General features: G+C 38.9%; 1 protein-coding gene across 4 annotated transcripts in view; it reads left to right on the top strand.

Moving 5' to 3' along the window:
• cramp1 (cramped chromatin regulator homolog 1) overlaps window positions 1-15,685 on the top strand; it is a 59,901-nt gene that overhangs the window by 32,173 nt on the left and 12,043 nt on the right. For all 4 annotated transcript variants that reach the window (XM_072560037.1, XM_072560039.1, XM_072560040.1 and 1 more), the window contains exons 12-18: window positions 4,261-4,451; window positions 6,697-6,771; window positions 8,912-8,990; window positions 11,171-11,272; window positions 11,990-12,174; window positions 13,423-13,633; window positions 14,131-14,295. In XM_072560037.1, the coding sequence (XP_072416138.1) occupies window positions 4,261-4,451; window positions 6,697-6,771; window positions 8,912-8,990; window positions 11,171-11,272; window positions 11,990-12,174; window positions 13,423-13,633; window positions 14,131-14,295 (1,008 nt within the window). The remainder of the gene's footprint in view (window positions 1-4,260; window positions 4,452-6,696; window positions 6,772-8,911; window positions 8,991-11,170; window positions 11,273-11,989; window positions 12,175-13,422; window positions 13,634-14,130; window positions 14,296-15,685) is intronic.

Here is a 15,685-nt window from a genome sequence, read left to right as displayed (position 1 = left end):
TCGAAGACCTGCAGAGATCAAAGATAATTACTTTTATTGGTGCCAACTCTTTCTGCTATACTTGGTAACTTTTGGAACTGCATAGACTTTATTGAGCAACAAATTTTTATCTCCTCTTGACCTCACCCTGGTTATGATGACTGTGTTGGTGTTGGCACAATTTGCCCACTCATAAGTGTCAATTGACTGAGAGGATGTATTGCTAAGTTTTGTGTGCCTTTGTTACTAGTGAATGAATTCCGTACATAAATTCTATCCACTGAGTTGCTCAGAAATACAACAATTACTGAAATTCTAAATACTGAAAAGTCTTTATTTAAAAATACTACGTCATTGTCTTTCCAGCATGTAAGCAAACTTTCCAGCATGACGTTTTGATGTGATGAAACTGTCAAGTGGAAGATCTTTTTTCAGAGTTATATAGATTCGAAAACCTGTGAAGTGTATATTGGAAAAAAGGATGTGATAATGGAGGTTATTAACAATTCATGAAAGCTTTCACCTACCACATCTTGTCTTGAGTCATGTACTATTAAATTGAAACAAAGATAACCAAAAACAACATCTTTATAATTGAATTTAGTGGTGATGGCAAATCATCAGTGTCATTTATCACAAATATACTGGACACATTTGGCAAAATATTTTGAACACAGAACAGTACAGCACAGGAACAAGCATTTCAGCCCACTGTATCTATGTTGACCATGATACCATCCAAAACTAATCCCATCTGTAGAATGTGCTGAACAACTTAGCACAGTTTCTTTAGCAACACCTCCTAAACATGCAGTCTTGATCTAAAAGGACAAGAGCAGCAGGCACGTGAAAACGCTATAGCACCAAGCTCCTTTTGAAGCCCCACAGCATTTTGACTTGGACTTGCATCAGCATTGTCAGACCACCTTGGTCTTGTACCGCACTGGATCAAGAAGGCAGCCAACTAGTGCTGCCTTTTCAAAGGAAACCAAAAGAAAGCAATATATGGATAGGCACCTAATCTTAGCCTTGCCAAAAATGAGTGAGCTTTCTCATTTGTGAGCTTGATTGTTCCTCTCGAAACAATTTTTAAGTTTCAAAATGCATGTCTGATAAAAATAAAGTTGCATGCAGAATGATATTGGCATTTTAATCTCCATGGTGTTCATCCCCAAATTTTCTGATCACCACCATTGTAAGTTTATCTTCTGAAAATTGAATATTTTGTAGGGCTGGGACACTCTCATTTCTGAGGAGATCCTTGCTTTGTATTCACTCCTTGCTCTTTTGCATTTCTGTCAAGATCTTTTAGAGCAATCTGGCTACCGTTTAACAGACTTGATAGTTATTAAAGTTGTCACAAAGACTGTTTGGATGTCTCTGATTTTGGCCAATAAGTTCCAGAAATACTCTTGCATGTAGGTTGCAGGTTCGTTCCCCAATCTGTGTAACAGTTGAGTTTAATGGCAGTAAGTTACAGTTGACCTCCACATCTCTGGATCATGGAAGGGAAAACGGACTGAAATTCAGTTCCTCAGCTGTTATTTAGAGTAAAATTTTAAGCATTGTGTTGTTCTGATAATGTTGGTAGTTTTGCCACAATTGTTGATCAAAATTTAGTGAATGTTATGACATTGCTATAAATAGTGATTAATCAAATTACAGTAGTTCCTCCCTTACCTGCTGGATGAAACTGAAATGTATATTCCAATATGTGCCATGGAAGCCTGAAACCGCAGAGTGGAGCGAACCCATCCATTTGAATTGAAAATTAACCTGCCCGGCAGTCCCTGGTTCCGGAAGGTTCCCTATAATATGTTCAGGCTGTGGTAAACCACGGGTAACTGAAACTGCAGAAAACAATTCTGCAGATATGGGCATACCCTGTATTTTGTCCCATCAATTCCTGATCCTAACAGAAATGCTCCAAACTCCAGCCACTGACTTTAAGCATTCTTTAAAAGTAATAAAATGTAAACCTTGTCCAAAGACTCTGGCTTTTTGTACCCGATGAACATTGCTCAATTCCTGACTTTTCACAGCCATTGTTATTGGCTTAGAGCCATTATACAGAAGCATATTCAAAAAAAGAAAGAAAGAAATTGGACATCATCAGAAAGAAAGTTATTAGTCCAAAAGTTTGGGTTAAAGCAGTGCCTTAAAAGAAAGAGGGAGTATATGAGATGAGAGTGGGGCTGGCAGTGCTTAACTGTCAGACCAAGGAAATCCAAGTGATTCATGAATTGGCTGCCAGGGTATTGTGAATGAAGAAATACAGTAAATGTCAGAGTCAGATGCACAAAGTTTGGATGAAGATCTGGAGGTTATGGGGCTGGAGGAGGTTATAGAGATAAGCCATGAAGTGGTTAAATTATCAGAATTTTAAATTGAGGGTGCTGGGAGCCAAATTAGGTCAACAGTTGTACTTCTGGTCCCCTGGGCCAGATGGGATTTATCCTAGGATTCTCTGGAAGCCAGGTAGGAGATTGCAGAACCTTTTGGCTTTGATCTTTATGTTGTCATTATCTACAAAAATAGTGTCAGAAGACTGGAGGATAGCAAATGTCCCCTTGTTCAAGAAGGGGAGTAGAGGCAACCTTGGTAATTATAGACCAGTGAGCCTTACTTCGGTTGTGGGTAAAGTGCTGGAAAGGATCATATATTTATAATCAGGATTTATAATCATCTAGAAAGGAATAATTTGATTAAGGATAGTCAACACTTTGTGAAGGGTAGGTCAAGCCTCACAAATCTTATTGAGTTCTTTGAGAAGGTGACCAAACAGGAGGATGAGGGTAAAATGGTTGATGTATATGGATTTCAGTAAGGTGTTTGATGAGGTTCCCCATGGTACACTATTGCAGAAAATTTGGAGGTATGGGATTGAGGGTGATTTGGCAGTTTGGATCAGAAATTGGCTAGCTGAAAGAAGACAGAGGGTAGTAGTTGATGGGAAATGTTCATCTTGGAGTTCATTTACTGGTGGCGTACCGCAAGGATCTGTTTCGGACCACTGCTGTTTGTCGCTTTTATAAATGATCTGGATGATGGCATAGAAGGCTAGGTTAAGAAATTTGCAGATGACACTGAGGTCGGTGAAGTTGTGGATAGTGCCAAAGGATGACGTAGGTTAGAGGGGCATAGATAAGGTGCAGACCTGGACTGAGAGGTGGCAAATGGAGTTTAATGTGGAAAAGTGAGGTGATTCATTTCGGAAGGAGTAACAGGAGTACAGAGTACTGGACTAATGGTAAGATTCTTGGTAGTGCAGATGAACAGAGCGATCTCAGTGTCCATGTACGTTGATCCCTGAAAGTTACCCCCCAGATCGATAGGGCTGTTAAGAAAGTGTATGGTGTGTTAGGTTTATTAGTAGAGGGATTGAGTTTCAGAGCCATGAAGTCATGCTGCAGCTGTACAAAACTCTGGTGCGGCTGCACTTGGAGTATTGCGTACAGTTCTGGTCACCGCATTATACGAAGGATGTGAAAGCTTTGGAAAGGGTTCAAAGGAGATGTACTAGGATGTTGCCTGGTATGGAGGATAGGTCTCATGAGGAAAGGTTGAGGGACTTGAGGCTGTTTTGTTAGAGAGAAGGTTGAGAGGTGACTTAATTGAGATGTATAAGATGATCAGAGGATTGGATAGGATGGGCAGTGACAGCCTTTTTCCTTGGATGGTGATGGCTAGCATGAGGGGGCATAGCTTTAATTTGAGGGATTGTAGATACAGGACAGCTATCAGAGGTAGGTTCTTTACTCAGTAGTAAGGGCATGGAACGCTCTGCCTGTAACAGTAGTAAACTTGCCAACCGTACAGTGCAGTACAGGCCCTTCAGCTCTCATGTTGCGCCAACCTGTGAGACCAATAGTGTCATTGAGATGGGCTTCAGATTGGTTTCACAGGTTGGCACAACATCAAGAGCCAAAAGGGCCTGTACTGCACTGTAATGTTCTATGTTCTCTGTTTTGTTCCTTGATGCAGATACTGATTACTGAGTCCTTGCATTGTAAAGTTTTATCAATCTCCCTTCACATGATTTCAGATCAAGATAATCTGAAAGTACCTGTTCTGATGTAAAATTATCATGATCTGAAATGTTAACAGCTTTTCTTTCCAGATACTGCCCAAATTGCTGGGTGTTTCCAGCAATTGATCTTTTCTTTACAACATGCTAACTGCATTACGAATGCTGAAAGAGGAAAGTGTATACTTGGATGTCAAATGAGAACTAAAATGTTTGCACATATTAAATATTTTTAATCATTTAATTATTTTCAGGAATGCGTAATGTACAGAAGACGTTGGTGGTGCCATGTTCATCTGGTAGCTCAGGAAGTTCAAGCAATGATGCAGATAGTGGGGTTTTTGCTGTTCCTACAATTTTACCGCCCAACAGTAGGCATAACAAAATATATTCGCCCAGCAAAGAGACTGACTTGACCTTCAGGCAGCGACTGGATTCTTTCAGTGTGAGTTGAAATTTCTTCTGTAAATGTGACTGGAGAAGAGAACATGTGCACTTTTTACTGTGGTTGATGATAATAATAGCGCTGTATGTTAAAAGATGGGATGTAATAATTTACCAGTTTGACTGAGTCAAAACCTTTGAATTCCCTCCCTAACAGCTGTATTCCTTTATCTACACCCATGGAGTGTAGTGGTTTAAGTAGGTGGCTCACCACTAACTTCTCAAGGGCAATCAGGTAGTGGATTGACAAAAAATGCTGGCTTTACAAGCAATTCACATATGCCAACACAGCTAAAATGAAAGCATATAATTCTGCTGATTACTACTGCACTCTCAAATCTGTAGCAATTACCAGAGACCTAGGTTAATGCTGTAAAGACATCAGTTAAATTTAAATTTAATTATTAAATCTGGAATGTAGAGCAAGTCATTGATAGTTGTAAAGCCCATATGGTTCACTGAAGTCCTTGTCTGATCTGGCCTACATATGACTCCAGAAAATGCAAAACAAAATGTAACTCACGGCAGAAAAATCTTAACTTAAGCTTCAGCTGTTTATAACTAACCCAAATACTAATTTATGAAAAACCACCTTGATGTTGATAAGAGGTTAATAAGCAGGTGTAGTAAATAATTAGGAAAACTAATAGAATGTTACTTCATATTGCAAGGGGAATTGAATATGTGAATTGGGAGGTTATGCTTCAGTTATACAGGACATTGATCAGGCCATATCTGGAGTACTGTGTATAATATTGGCTTCCTTATCGAAGGAAGAATGTAAATGCATTGATGTAATTCAGAGAATGCCCATAATGGGTGGGTTGGCTTAAGAGGAAATGTTGGATAGGTTAGGCTTGTATCTGCTGGTGTTTAGAAGACCAGAAGGTGACGTGATTGAAATATGTAAGATCCTAAGTGGCCTTTATGTGGAATGAATATTTCTTTTGTGATAGAATCTTGAACTAGAGGTCGTGGTTTAAATGCAAGGGGTCAGTCATTTAACACAGATGAGGACAAGTTTTTTTTCTCTAAGGTTTCTCAAGGGAGTCCTTGGAACTCTCTGACTGGAGGTGTTGGAAGCAAAGTCTTTTGAATGTTTGTAATATAGAGCTAGATAGGTAGGTTCTTAATGAACAAAGGAGCGAAAGGTTATCAGGTGTGAACAGGAGTGTGGAGTAATCATATTAGCCCTAGTCTCATTGAACGATTTGAACGGCTGAGTGGCCTGCTTCTCTCCTTGTTTGTATGCATACGTTCATTATTGTAAACAGTATCAAATGAGAATAACAAGGCTGTGATTTTCTTTTCGAGGCAGTGCAGTACACCAAACTACTTTCATTTTGAGTCAGTGTACAGTAATTTCAACCTAAAGGATAGCTGTTTGACATATGAAATTCTTTGTCCAACTTTGTCTATGACTTGGAAAAATGTTTCTTCTCTTTAATTCCTCATCAAAAAGCAAGATTGGATCTGGTGAAGAAATATCCAGAGTAGTTGATAAGAATTTGCTATTCATTACCCTCCTCAAAAACTTTAGACACTACTTCTAATAGATTGCACCTGCCCTCAATTCTGTACAATTGAAATAATTTCACTATATATTTTGTAAATGTGTGGATTGCAAATGTTTTGCATTTGTCTGTATGATTTCTTGATGCGATTTGTGCATGAATGGTGAGGTCAATGCTAGAAATAAATCCTCCTTCATAGGATATTTATCTTAATTTTACTGGGTGATAAGCTACAGTTAGAAACAAACTGTAGTTAATTCTTTAGGGACGTGAATATTTTCAGCGAACTGGTCATTTATCTCATTGTTGTCACTATGGTATTCTTTCCTATGCAAACTGGAATTTGGCAAGCTTAACCTACATAATTACAGTGAATAAATTTCCGCTGTAGGTCATTGCTTATAAAATGTTTCGACACACCTTGAACAGAAGGTACTGTATTATTAAATGTTATTTTCTCTATCATAATGTCAATCTCTCAAAGTTGCCCAAATACCAGAGGCCAGAATTCATTCCTGTAGCAACTATTGCTTGTAGAATTAACCGTAAAACTGATTTAAGAGTTGAATGAGTTTAAATTTTCACAATCCCAGCTCCAACAATAGCCCACATTGCCTTGAGCTAGTTTTCAATGCATTTAGAAAACCTTAACTAGATGATTTATTCGTGATTGTGGTGCCCATCAGTCGGCCTATGAACCTGGCTCTCTGATCACATCTGTTGCTATTTCAGAGGCCACCAGACATTTACTTACCCAAACAAAGGAAGTTACGAAATAATCGCCCACGCAAGCCGCTAGTGGTTCAGGTAAATGTTATTTAAATGTGTTTGTGAGTTAAACTTTTGAGCTCTTATGTTCTTTACAGCACAAATGTGTTTGATGAATTTGAAATATTGTTCAATGTTGTTATCCAACTTGATTTATGTTTTCTGTGCAAATGTGTATTGCTTCCATTTTATTTTACATGTTATGGCAATAAATCCACAAATTTGTATTTCTAGCTGTTATAAATAGGGACCTAGAGTAAAAGTCTGTACTTGTGTCACGTCAAATGTTTTGTCATCTTGATTTAGCTAGTAGCGTGCTTGCTTCAGGGTCAAATAGATTGTTTGTTTGTTGAATTGTCAAATACGATATAGAAGGAGGGCTGTCTACCAGTGTGCTGGCCTACTTGGAACCAACTCTACCAAAGTAGTGGCTCATTTCATTACCTTGCATTGAAAATGAGTGCTGTGTAACAGCTGCTGCGATAACTACCCTCACTGTCCAACTGGGGAAGGCAAGTGGACTGTTGATCTTTTATTTCAAAGAGAATGTGGTATTAAAATAGGAAGGTCTTGTAAAACTATTCAAGGCACTAGTTATTAATGTAAACAGTTTTGGCCTCCTCATCTAAAGGGAAGTGGCTTTGGAGATGATCCAGTGAACGTTCACTAGGTTGATTCTGGATATAGAGGGAGTTTTGTTTAGTGCAGAGCTTGGGTTTGTACTCAGTTTAAAAGAATGAGAGGACCCCTTATTGAAACATACAAGATTCTTAGGTAGCTGGACAGGAAAGATGTAGAGAAGTTGCTTCTTCTTGTGGGAGAATCTAGGACCAGAGGGCATAATCTCAAAGTAAGGGTTACCTATTTAAAACAGATGAAGAATATTTATGTGGAATGCTTTACTGTAGAAGGCTGTTGAGGGTGGGTCATTAAGTATATTTGAGACTAAGAAACCAAGGTTTTTAACCAGAAAAAGAATCAAGAGTTATATGGATAAGGCAGGGAAACGGGGTTAAGGATTATTAGCTCAGCCATGATTTTGTTGAATGGCAGTGCAGACTCCGTAGACTGGCCTACTTCTAATGTCTTATGGTCTTGTGATCGAATATTTGTACGGGTGAATAATTTTATTATAAGATGTACAAGAGGATGTTTTGAAATTACATGCGAGATGTAAATTTTAATTAAAATTACTGAGGTTGAAGTAGAGATGAAAAAAGACCATCTCTCCTGTTCATATTTTACTGAGACAGCTCTACATGCATATGCTATCTTAAATGGGTACTGAGAATAAATGGCATATTGGTTCACTTGTTTGAGTTGTTTATTCTATTGAGTTGTTTTCAATGTCTCAGCAAGGAATTGCAGACTGGAAGAATCTCTCACCTATTTTTGCAGTAGCTTGATGTGTTCTGAGCTGGAAATTGAAGACCAGGTTGTCTGCATTTTGGTTACAGTGGGTCTGTGGACAAGGCAGGCAAGTAAGGTTTAAAGAATAATGGGCAATTGGATGAGGACAGGTGAATGGGAGGCAAATTTTGGAAGATGGAGGGGTAATCTGATCGAAGTCTTCAAGGTATCAACAAGAAATGATTGGGTTGGAGATACTAGAATTAGGGGGCATTGTCAAAATAATTAGGGCCAGAGCATTTGTGAGAAATGTTAGGAAGCATTCCTACACACACACACAGGGTGGTAGATGTTTGCAACTGTCTTGCACAAATTGCAGTTGATGCTAGATCAGTGGTGAATTTTAAATTTACCAGTGGCAGGTATGTGGACTTGGGCACAGATTAGCCATGATCTGAAATGGCAGAATAGGCTTGAGGGCTGAATGATCTACTCCTCTGTTCCATGCTCAGAATTGCATTTATTGGATTTATTTTTCTATTCCTGCCATATTTTGGTATGTTTTACTTGGGCAAACATTGAGCTGTAGAAATGTGAACTGAGATCCCAAAAGATGGGGAAGTTTTAAAATTCATTTTAGTACACCAAATATTTATTAATTAACATTTATCATCTAGTTGAGAATATTTAATGTTTTTGTTCTATGCATATTTTAAGAAAGAATAAAATATAGATTTAATATAAATATTAAATAGCATTCTATTCAAATTGAAATTTGTGTTCATTTCTTGCTGAGTAAAGCATTCTTCTTTTTCTAATCTTTTTACAGCGAACCCTGTTACCACGGCCAACTGGAAATTCCTCTCAGCATGTTTGTTCCTTTTCCATCTTGTCCAATTCTGCCACAGGTATCTGTAATCACTTAAACAGATCACAGATCAACAGAATAACATTAAAGTAAATGTGGGATGTGTGGCAGGTCAGGCAGCATCTGTAGAGCGAAAACCAGAGTCAATAAGCTGGACTGTCATGGCCCCAGGATGCTGCTTTTTGAGAGGTGTTTGAAGGCTTTGGAGGGTGGTGATGTCAACTAGGAAAATAGTGGGGAGCCATACAAATGACATACTGGCATATTCTGGCCACCGGGTGCACATTCCCACAGGCAGACTGACAAGCAGATTAACTGATTGCACAGATCATTGCTCCATTTACATAATGGACACCTGAATGAAGCAATTCTGCTAGCAGTGCAGACTCCTCATGCCAGAATCAAACTCTCCAGTGGCTTGCATTGAGAGGTGACTTTGCTGTATAAGCTCTATTCCCCCGAGCCATTCGGAATGGTTATGCCTTCAATCTGAGGGCGTCCCTGCTTCTCCATTCTAATAGATTTATGGCCCCTTCAATGGTGCCTCCATTTTGAATCGTCCTCAAAGTCACTTACCTATCATTCTATTGGAAGCCTGTTTGCTGACCTTAGTGCACCATTCGGAGGTACCTCCGGGATGTCACTGTGCTGCTGGCAAGTGCCTGCTCAGGTGCCCTCTTTCGTTGGGATGTTGGAATCCTGAAGACAGCAGAAGCATCCAGCTCAGGTTTTCAGGTCAATGGCTTTGCATCAGAATTGAGGCAGTTAGAGATATGATAAGCTTAAGCAGGCAAGAGATAGGGTGAGGAGAAGACAGAAATAAGAATAAAAGGAAAGATCCAGAAAAAGGTAGGAGGCATCTGGTATTGAATGACAAGTGAGTGCAAGATAAGTTCAATGGTATTAGGACAAGTAAAAACAAACTATTCAAACAGAAACAATGAAGGTAAATATTATAAACAAGAGAAATGGGAACCCCACCAGACAGAAGAACAGACCTCAAAGCTGGGCATTTATCTAAAAGAGAAATTATAGTCAGTGTTTTTATGGCATGGGAAAGGACTTTTCTGCCCATTTGAGTCCAGCCAGTCATCAAACATTAATCTATTCTGATCAAAGTTTCCAGGACTTGGCCTGTAACCTGTATGTTGTGGCATTTCAAATGCTCAGCTTTCTGGTTATATGTCCCTCTTCGAATGGGAAAAGATTTCTCCCTACCTATACCCCTCATAACTTTGTACACGTCAGTCAACATTCTCTGATCTGAGGAAAACAACCCCAGTCTATCCAATCTTTCTTTGTAGCTGAATTGCTTTAGCTCAGAAAACATGTTGGTGACAACATCTCATTCTCACCCTCCCCAGTGTAGCCATACCCTTCCTTTAGAGTGGCAATCAGAACTGCACACAGCAGTGCAACTGTGGCTTAACTAACATTATATACATCTCCATCATAAGCTGCCCCTTGCTCTTTTATTCAGTACCTTGATTAATAAAAGCAAGTGTCCCACATGCTTCATTAGTTACTTTGTCTATCTGTCCTGTTGCCTTCAAGGATCCATGGACAAACACACCAAAGTCCCTCTGATCCTCTACTTCCTAGAGTCTTACTATTCAACGTGTACACCCTTGCCTTGTTAGTCTTCCCAAAATGCATTGCCTCACACTTTACAGGGTTAAATTTCACTTGTTACTGTTCAGACCAGGAGACTTAGCCCTTCTATACTATCCTGTATTGTAGAATGTCTGTGATGCAGAAAGAGGCCATTTAGCTTATCAAGTCTGCATCAACCCTCCAAAGAGCATCCCACTGAAACCCAGCATTCCACACTGTCTCCACAGCCCCACATTTACAATGATTAATCCATGTAACCTGCATATTCCTGGATATTACATGACAATTCAGTATTGCCAATGCACCTAACCTGAACTTGTTTGGGCTATGGGTGGAACTCGCCTATGGTGCATTTCTACAGCTTTTACCTTGGTTGTTTAAAAAAACCTAATTGCCTTAAAGTTGTTTCATTTAAGGTCACACTTTTCAGCAGCACAACTACAATGTTAAGTGTCGGCATGGACGTGTTGGACCAAAGGATCTGTTTCCATGCTGTACATCTCTATGACTATTTGGTTTCTCATCCTCAATGCCTCTAATTTTAAAATTTCATCCCCGCTCATCTTATACTCTCAGGTGAGACCTGTGTGCTTTTGTTTTTTTTAGGTACAGGTTCTTTCCGTCCTCTTCAGTCATCACTTTCCAAAGCATCTCTAGCTCGTCCTATTGTTCCAAAAGCCATTCCATCATCTACTAGCCAGCTCTCTAGTAAGTTGCAATTTTTACAAAAGTTAATTTTCAAAAGAACTCCAAATGTAGCATTTTGAATTTTGTATGTTATCAATCTTTTATTTTTCTTGTAAGTCCTCTTGATTTATAGATTGTGTAGAGCCGCAGTCAATCTTTTAATTAAGAAGATCTAAGGGCTAGCTGCAAAATTTTTAAAATTAATGCTATGGGTTGTCATAGTTCAATGAACATCATGCTCAATTGCATGTTATTACCTTTTTAATTTAGTGAACATAATTATCAGATTCTTTATTGCAGAAATGTTAATATTATCCCTCTACATTTTGTGATAGCAAAGGTCAATTTTGTTTTGTTTACTAGCCATTATTCTGTGGCTCTGTATGTGTTCATTTGTTTGTTATAAGACCATTTTGGTTATGCATCTCACCTTCAATGCGAAAACTTTGTCCTTTGGCCAATTCTGTATTTCCTAGCCCATTCTACTCCTGCTTAATTGAATTATAACTTTGTAATGATGTATCAACATTATTGTCTGTGAACAATACTTTGTGGAAGCTTTCTCTGAGGTTTCACCTATGCAGATTTAGTTTTTGGAACATGCCGTACATTTCTGAACTATTATACGGAGGTGTACTTGTAGATTTCTGAATTGTCAGATGCTTATTTATATATGTGTCAAAAACAAATATGATGTAATTGGAGTGCATTCATCAAACAGTGTTCCTTTTGTGTCAGGTGCAATCGATATGGCAGCTAAAACAGCCGGCATAATTCCAGGCAGCCCGATCCAGACACTTGATTCAGAAAGGCCACAAGATTTGACTACTTTGTCAACAGAAGGGATTTCCATAGTAACCTCAGACCAAGAATTATCCTCAGTCCAAGAGAATGGAAGCAACACAGAAACAACTGTGACAACAGTGAGTGTCATTGGCTGTCAACATTTAGTGTTCTGTAAGCTGTGTCTATGTGCTATTCCTTCTGAATATTGTATTGCAAGCTTTAGATATTTTTCTGAGCTACGTTCTATGTCCACAGTATGCTTGTAATGAATATAGTTTTTCAGAGTAGTTTTACTAATTGGTTCGGGCTAGTGAGAGTTTAATGTCTGTTACACTAATGGCTGATATAAGCAGCCAAAACACGCTGATGCTATTGTATATCTAATCAGTAGCTCCACAGAGTAGCATCATGAGGGAAGGAGCTTTTCAGCGTATGTTGCCAAATGACTAATTCTGTTCTTCGATGTTGGAGAAATTATCAAAATGGTAGAACCTTCATAGCAAGCTTTCTTATAATTGAGAACAATAACTGATAAATGAGAGTCACTAGCTTATGTCTGCAGTGCACAATAGCTTCCGTTTGCAGTGATAAATGCATCATTTTGGAGGTTTAAGTGACCTAAAAAGAATCCTATAAAATTGTAGAAGTACTCTATTTTATAAGCTTCTCATTATAATAATGAGGTGTGGCACGCTATAGGCCTATACCTGAAAGTCTGATTAGTGTCTTCAGATCTCTCCTGCCAGACACGGACGCAATGGGCTGAATTGCCGCCTCCTGTGTTGTAACTGTCTGCGTTGATGAGATATTCCTTGACCCCCTCGATTTCTGCTGCCTTCCCACTAGTCTCCAGATGTTAACCTCCTCTTGAGCAGGAGTAGGACGCCCACAGGAAGGAAACAGGATCAGCTTTAAAGAAGCAATGATGAGAGTGGCACCCAGCTGCTTTATTATTTGAATGAATCAGTCTCTTCAACTGATGAGCTGTTCATCTACAGAAGTCGGCTCGCAAAGAACAATCAAATACAAGTTTATTGACTGATTGTGAAAGTTACCCTCACTGTTACAAGCTGAAATGAAGCAAACTCAACATTCTTGTGTAATTAAGTGGATGGAACCCAAAGTTTCACTGTTTTTTTTTAACTTTTATTCTATGTAAGATATTTAAATTAAAATAAAGAACAACACTCAAATGGTATTTGAACTACCATGAGTAGCTATGAAATCCATCAGAATTTTGCTTGAAAGTATTGCTTTTTAAACCCTGCTTTTATTCAGGTGTTTAGCCTGGAACATGCTTTTGATTGTCTTGCCTGAGAGAATGCATCCTGTACCTTGTGACTACAGTAAATGCCTTTAATCTGTAATATGTCTTTTCTGCACAGAGGGAGCTTGAAAAACATACACTTCAGAATGGATTGCCATCTCCAAGTGAAGCTTCCAACACGTTGTTCACTTCTCCTCCAAATGTCTCTGCACTCCTGGATATATCATTACCAGGACCTCCTGATGACACATTGTCCCAGGGTGGACCTCACAGCCAAATCAGCGACTCTATAATTGAGCTTGCTATCAACTCTACTCAGTATGTCAGTGGTAAGTAGAAAACTGTATAATTGTTGATGGTTATGTATCTTCATCAGTTGTATCATGCGCTACAGGTTAATTTGAAAAATGAGACCTTTTTAATGTGTCTGTAATGAAATACTATTGTAAGAACATAACAATAGACCAAAAGTGGGAAACTCAATAATTTAGGAAACTGAATGCTTATGTTGTACTGAACCATGCCTTCAAAATTTAATATTTGAATAACAAATGGAGAGTTAATCTTACCGCACTTTGTTGCTGTTATTTTACTCATTTTTCTTCCACATAAGTATTGATTTGTGCCCTTACTTTGTAGGTCTACACAGGAAATTAAATTGTGTATATGAACTATCCTTAAAGAAAAGCCTTACATTTACTGGTATATGTGACCAAAGGATTTCCAAATGTTAGCTAATGAACTACTTTGAAATTTTGTTGCTGATAGAATGTAATTTATTTACTACATCCATTTCTGATTTAAATCTTGTCTTTTGTTTTAAAAGGTGATGGTGCTTCTCTCTCTCCAACAAAGCTAAATGGTGGTGACAACTCAAAGAGTCTCCCATCTCCCTCAGCCAGTCCTCAACGAAACTGGATTCCCTCACCTACGCACGATCCACAGTGGTTTCCAAATGATTCTGGTGACTCTTCATTGGGTAGTCTATTATGTAAGTGTCTTCTAATTGGTTGTCCTCCAGACATAGCTTTCCATTAAGGGGTGATAGATATAGAGCAGATGTCAGAGGTAATTTCTTTACTCGGGGAGTAGTGAGGAGGTGGAACGCACTGTCTGCAACAGTAGCAAATTTGCCAATTTTCAGGGCATTTAAATGGTTATTAGATAAACATATGGATGAAAATGGAATAGTGTAGGATAGATAGGCTTCAGATTGGTTCCACAGGTTGGTGCAACATAAAGGGCTGAAGGGCCTATACTGCCTGTAATATTCTGTGTTCTAAAGCATGTTTCACTATGTAGTCTCAAGAAATGCAAACAATCACAAAAACTTTCAAGATCTTGATCCCATTTCAAATCTCATGATTCATCAAAAGGCAAAGACTTGTTTCTCTGTTTCTCTTCAGTTAATTCTCATTCATACAAGTAGTAAAATGCTCAATTTAGCTAATACTGTGTGGGTTTAGTATATTAGCATCTGTTTAGAGCTCTCTAATTTTGCAATGATCCGATGTAATTTTTTTTTCTCTGTTTATACATGATGTTTCTCTGGATTCCAAAATACAGGATAGGTCAAGCTTTGTGTCTAACTCTTTGTTGTTTAAGCCTTTCTGACAGGTACGGAAGGTTTGAATTATAAAGAAAGGCTGGATAGGTTGGGGCTTTTTTCCACTGGAGTGTAGGAGGTTGAGAGATGACCTTACAGAAGTGTATTAAATAATGACGGATATAAATAAAGTCAGTGGTAGTTGTCTTTTCCCCGGGATGGGGGGATTTCAGGATTATGGGGCATATTTTCAAAGTGAGAGGAGAAAGATTTAAAAAAAGACCTAAGGGGCAAATCGTTTACGCAGGGTGATTCATGAATGGAATTAACTTAAAGTCATAGAGATGTACAGCACAGAAACAGACCCATTGGTCCAACTCATCCATGCAGACCAGATGTCCTCACCTCATCTAGTTCCATTTGCCAGCACTTGGTCCATATCCCTCTAAACCCTTTCTATTCATATACCCATCCAGATGCCTTTTAAATGCTGTAATTGTACCAACTCTGGCAGCTGATTCTATATGTGCACCACTCTCTCTCTCTCTCTCTCTCTCTCTCTCTCTCTCTCTCTCTCTCTCTCTCTGTGAAAAAATTGCCCCTTAGGTGCTTTTATATATCTCCCCCCCACCCTCACCCTCACCCTAAACCTATGCCCTCTAGCTCTGGACTCCCCTACCCCAGGGAAAAGACCTTGTCTTTATCCATGCCCTTATGATCTTATAAACCTCTATAAAGTCACCCCTCTGCCTCTGGCACTCCAGGTAAAACCGCCTCAACCTATTCAGCCACTCCCTGTAGCTCAAACCCACCAACCCCGGCAACATCCTTGTAA

This window comes from Chiloscyllium punctatum, chromosome 40, assembly GCF_047496795.1.
Source record: "Chiloscyllium punctatum isolate Juve2018m chromosome 40, sChiPun1.3, whole genome shotgun sequence".
In the NCBI taxonomy this organism is placed as follows: domain Eukaryota; kingdom Metazoa; phylum Chordata; class Chondrichthyes; order Orectolobiformes; family Hemiscylliidae; genus Chiloscyllium; species Chiloscyllium punctatum.
This window is presented reverse-complemented; position numbering and strand designations above follow the sequence as displayed.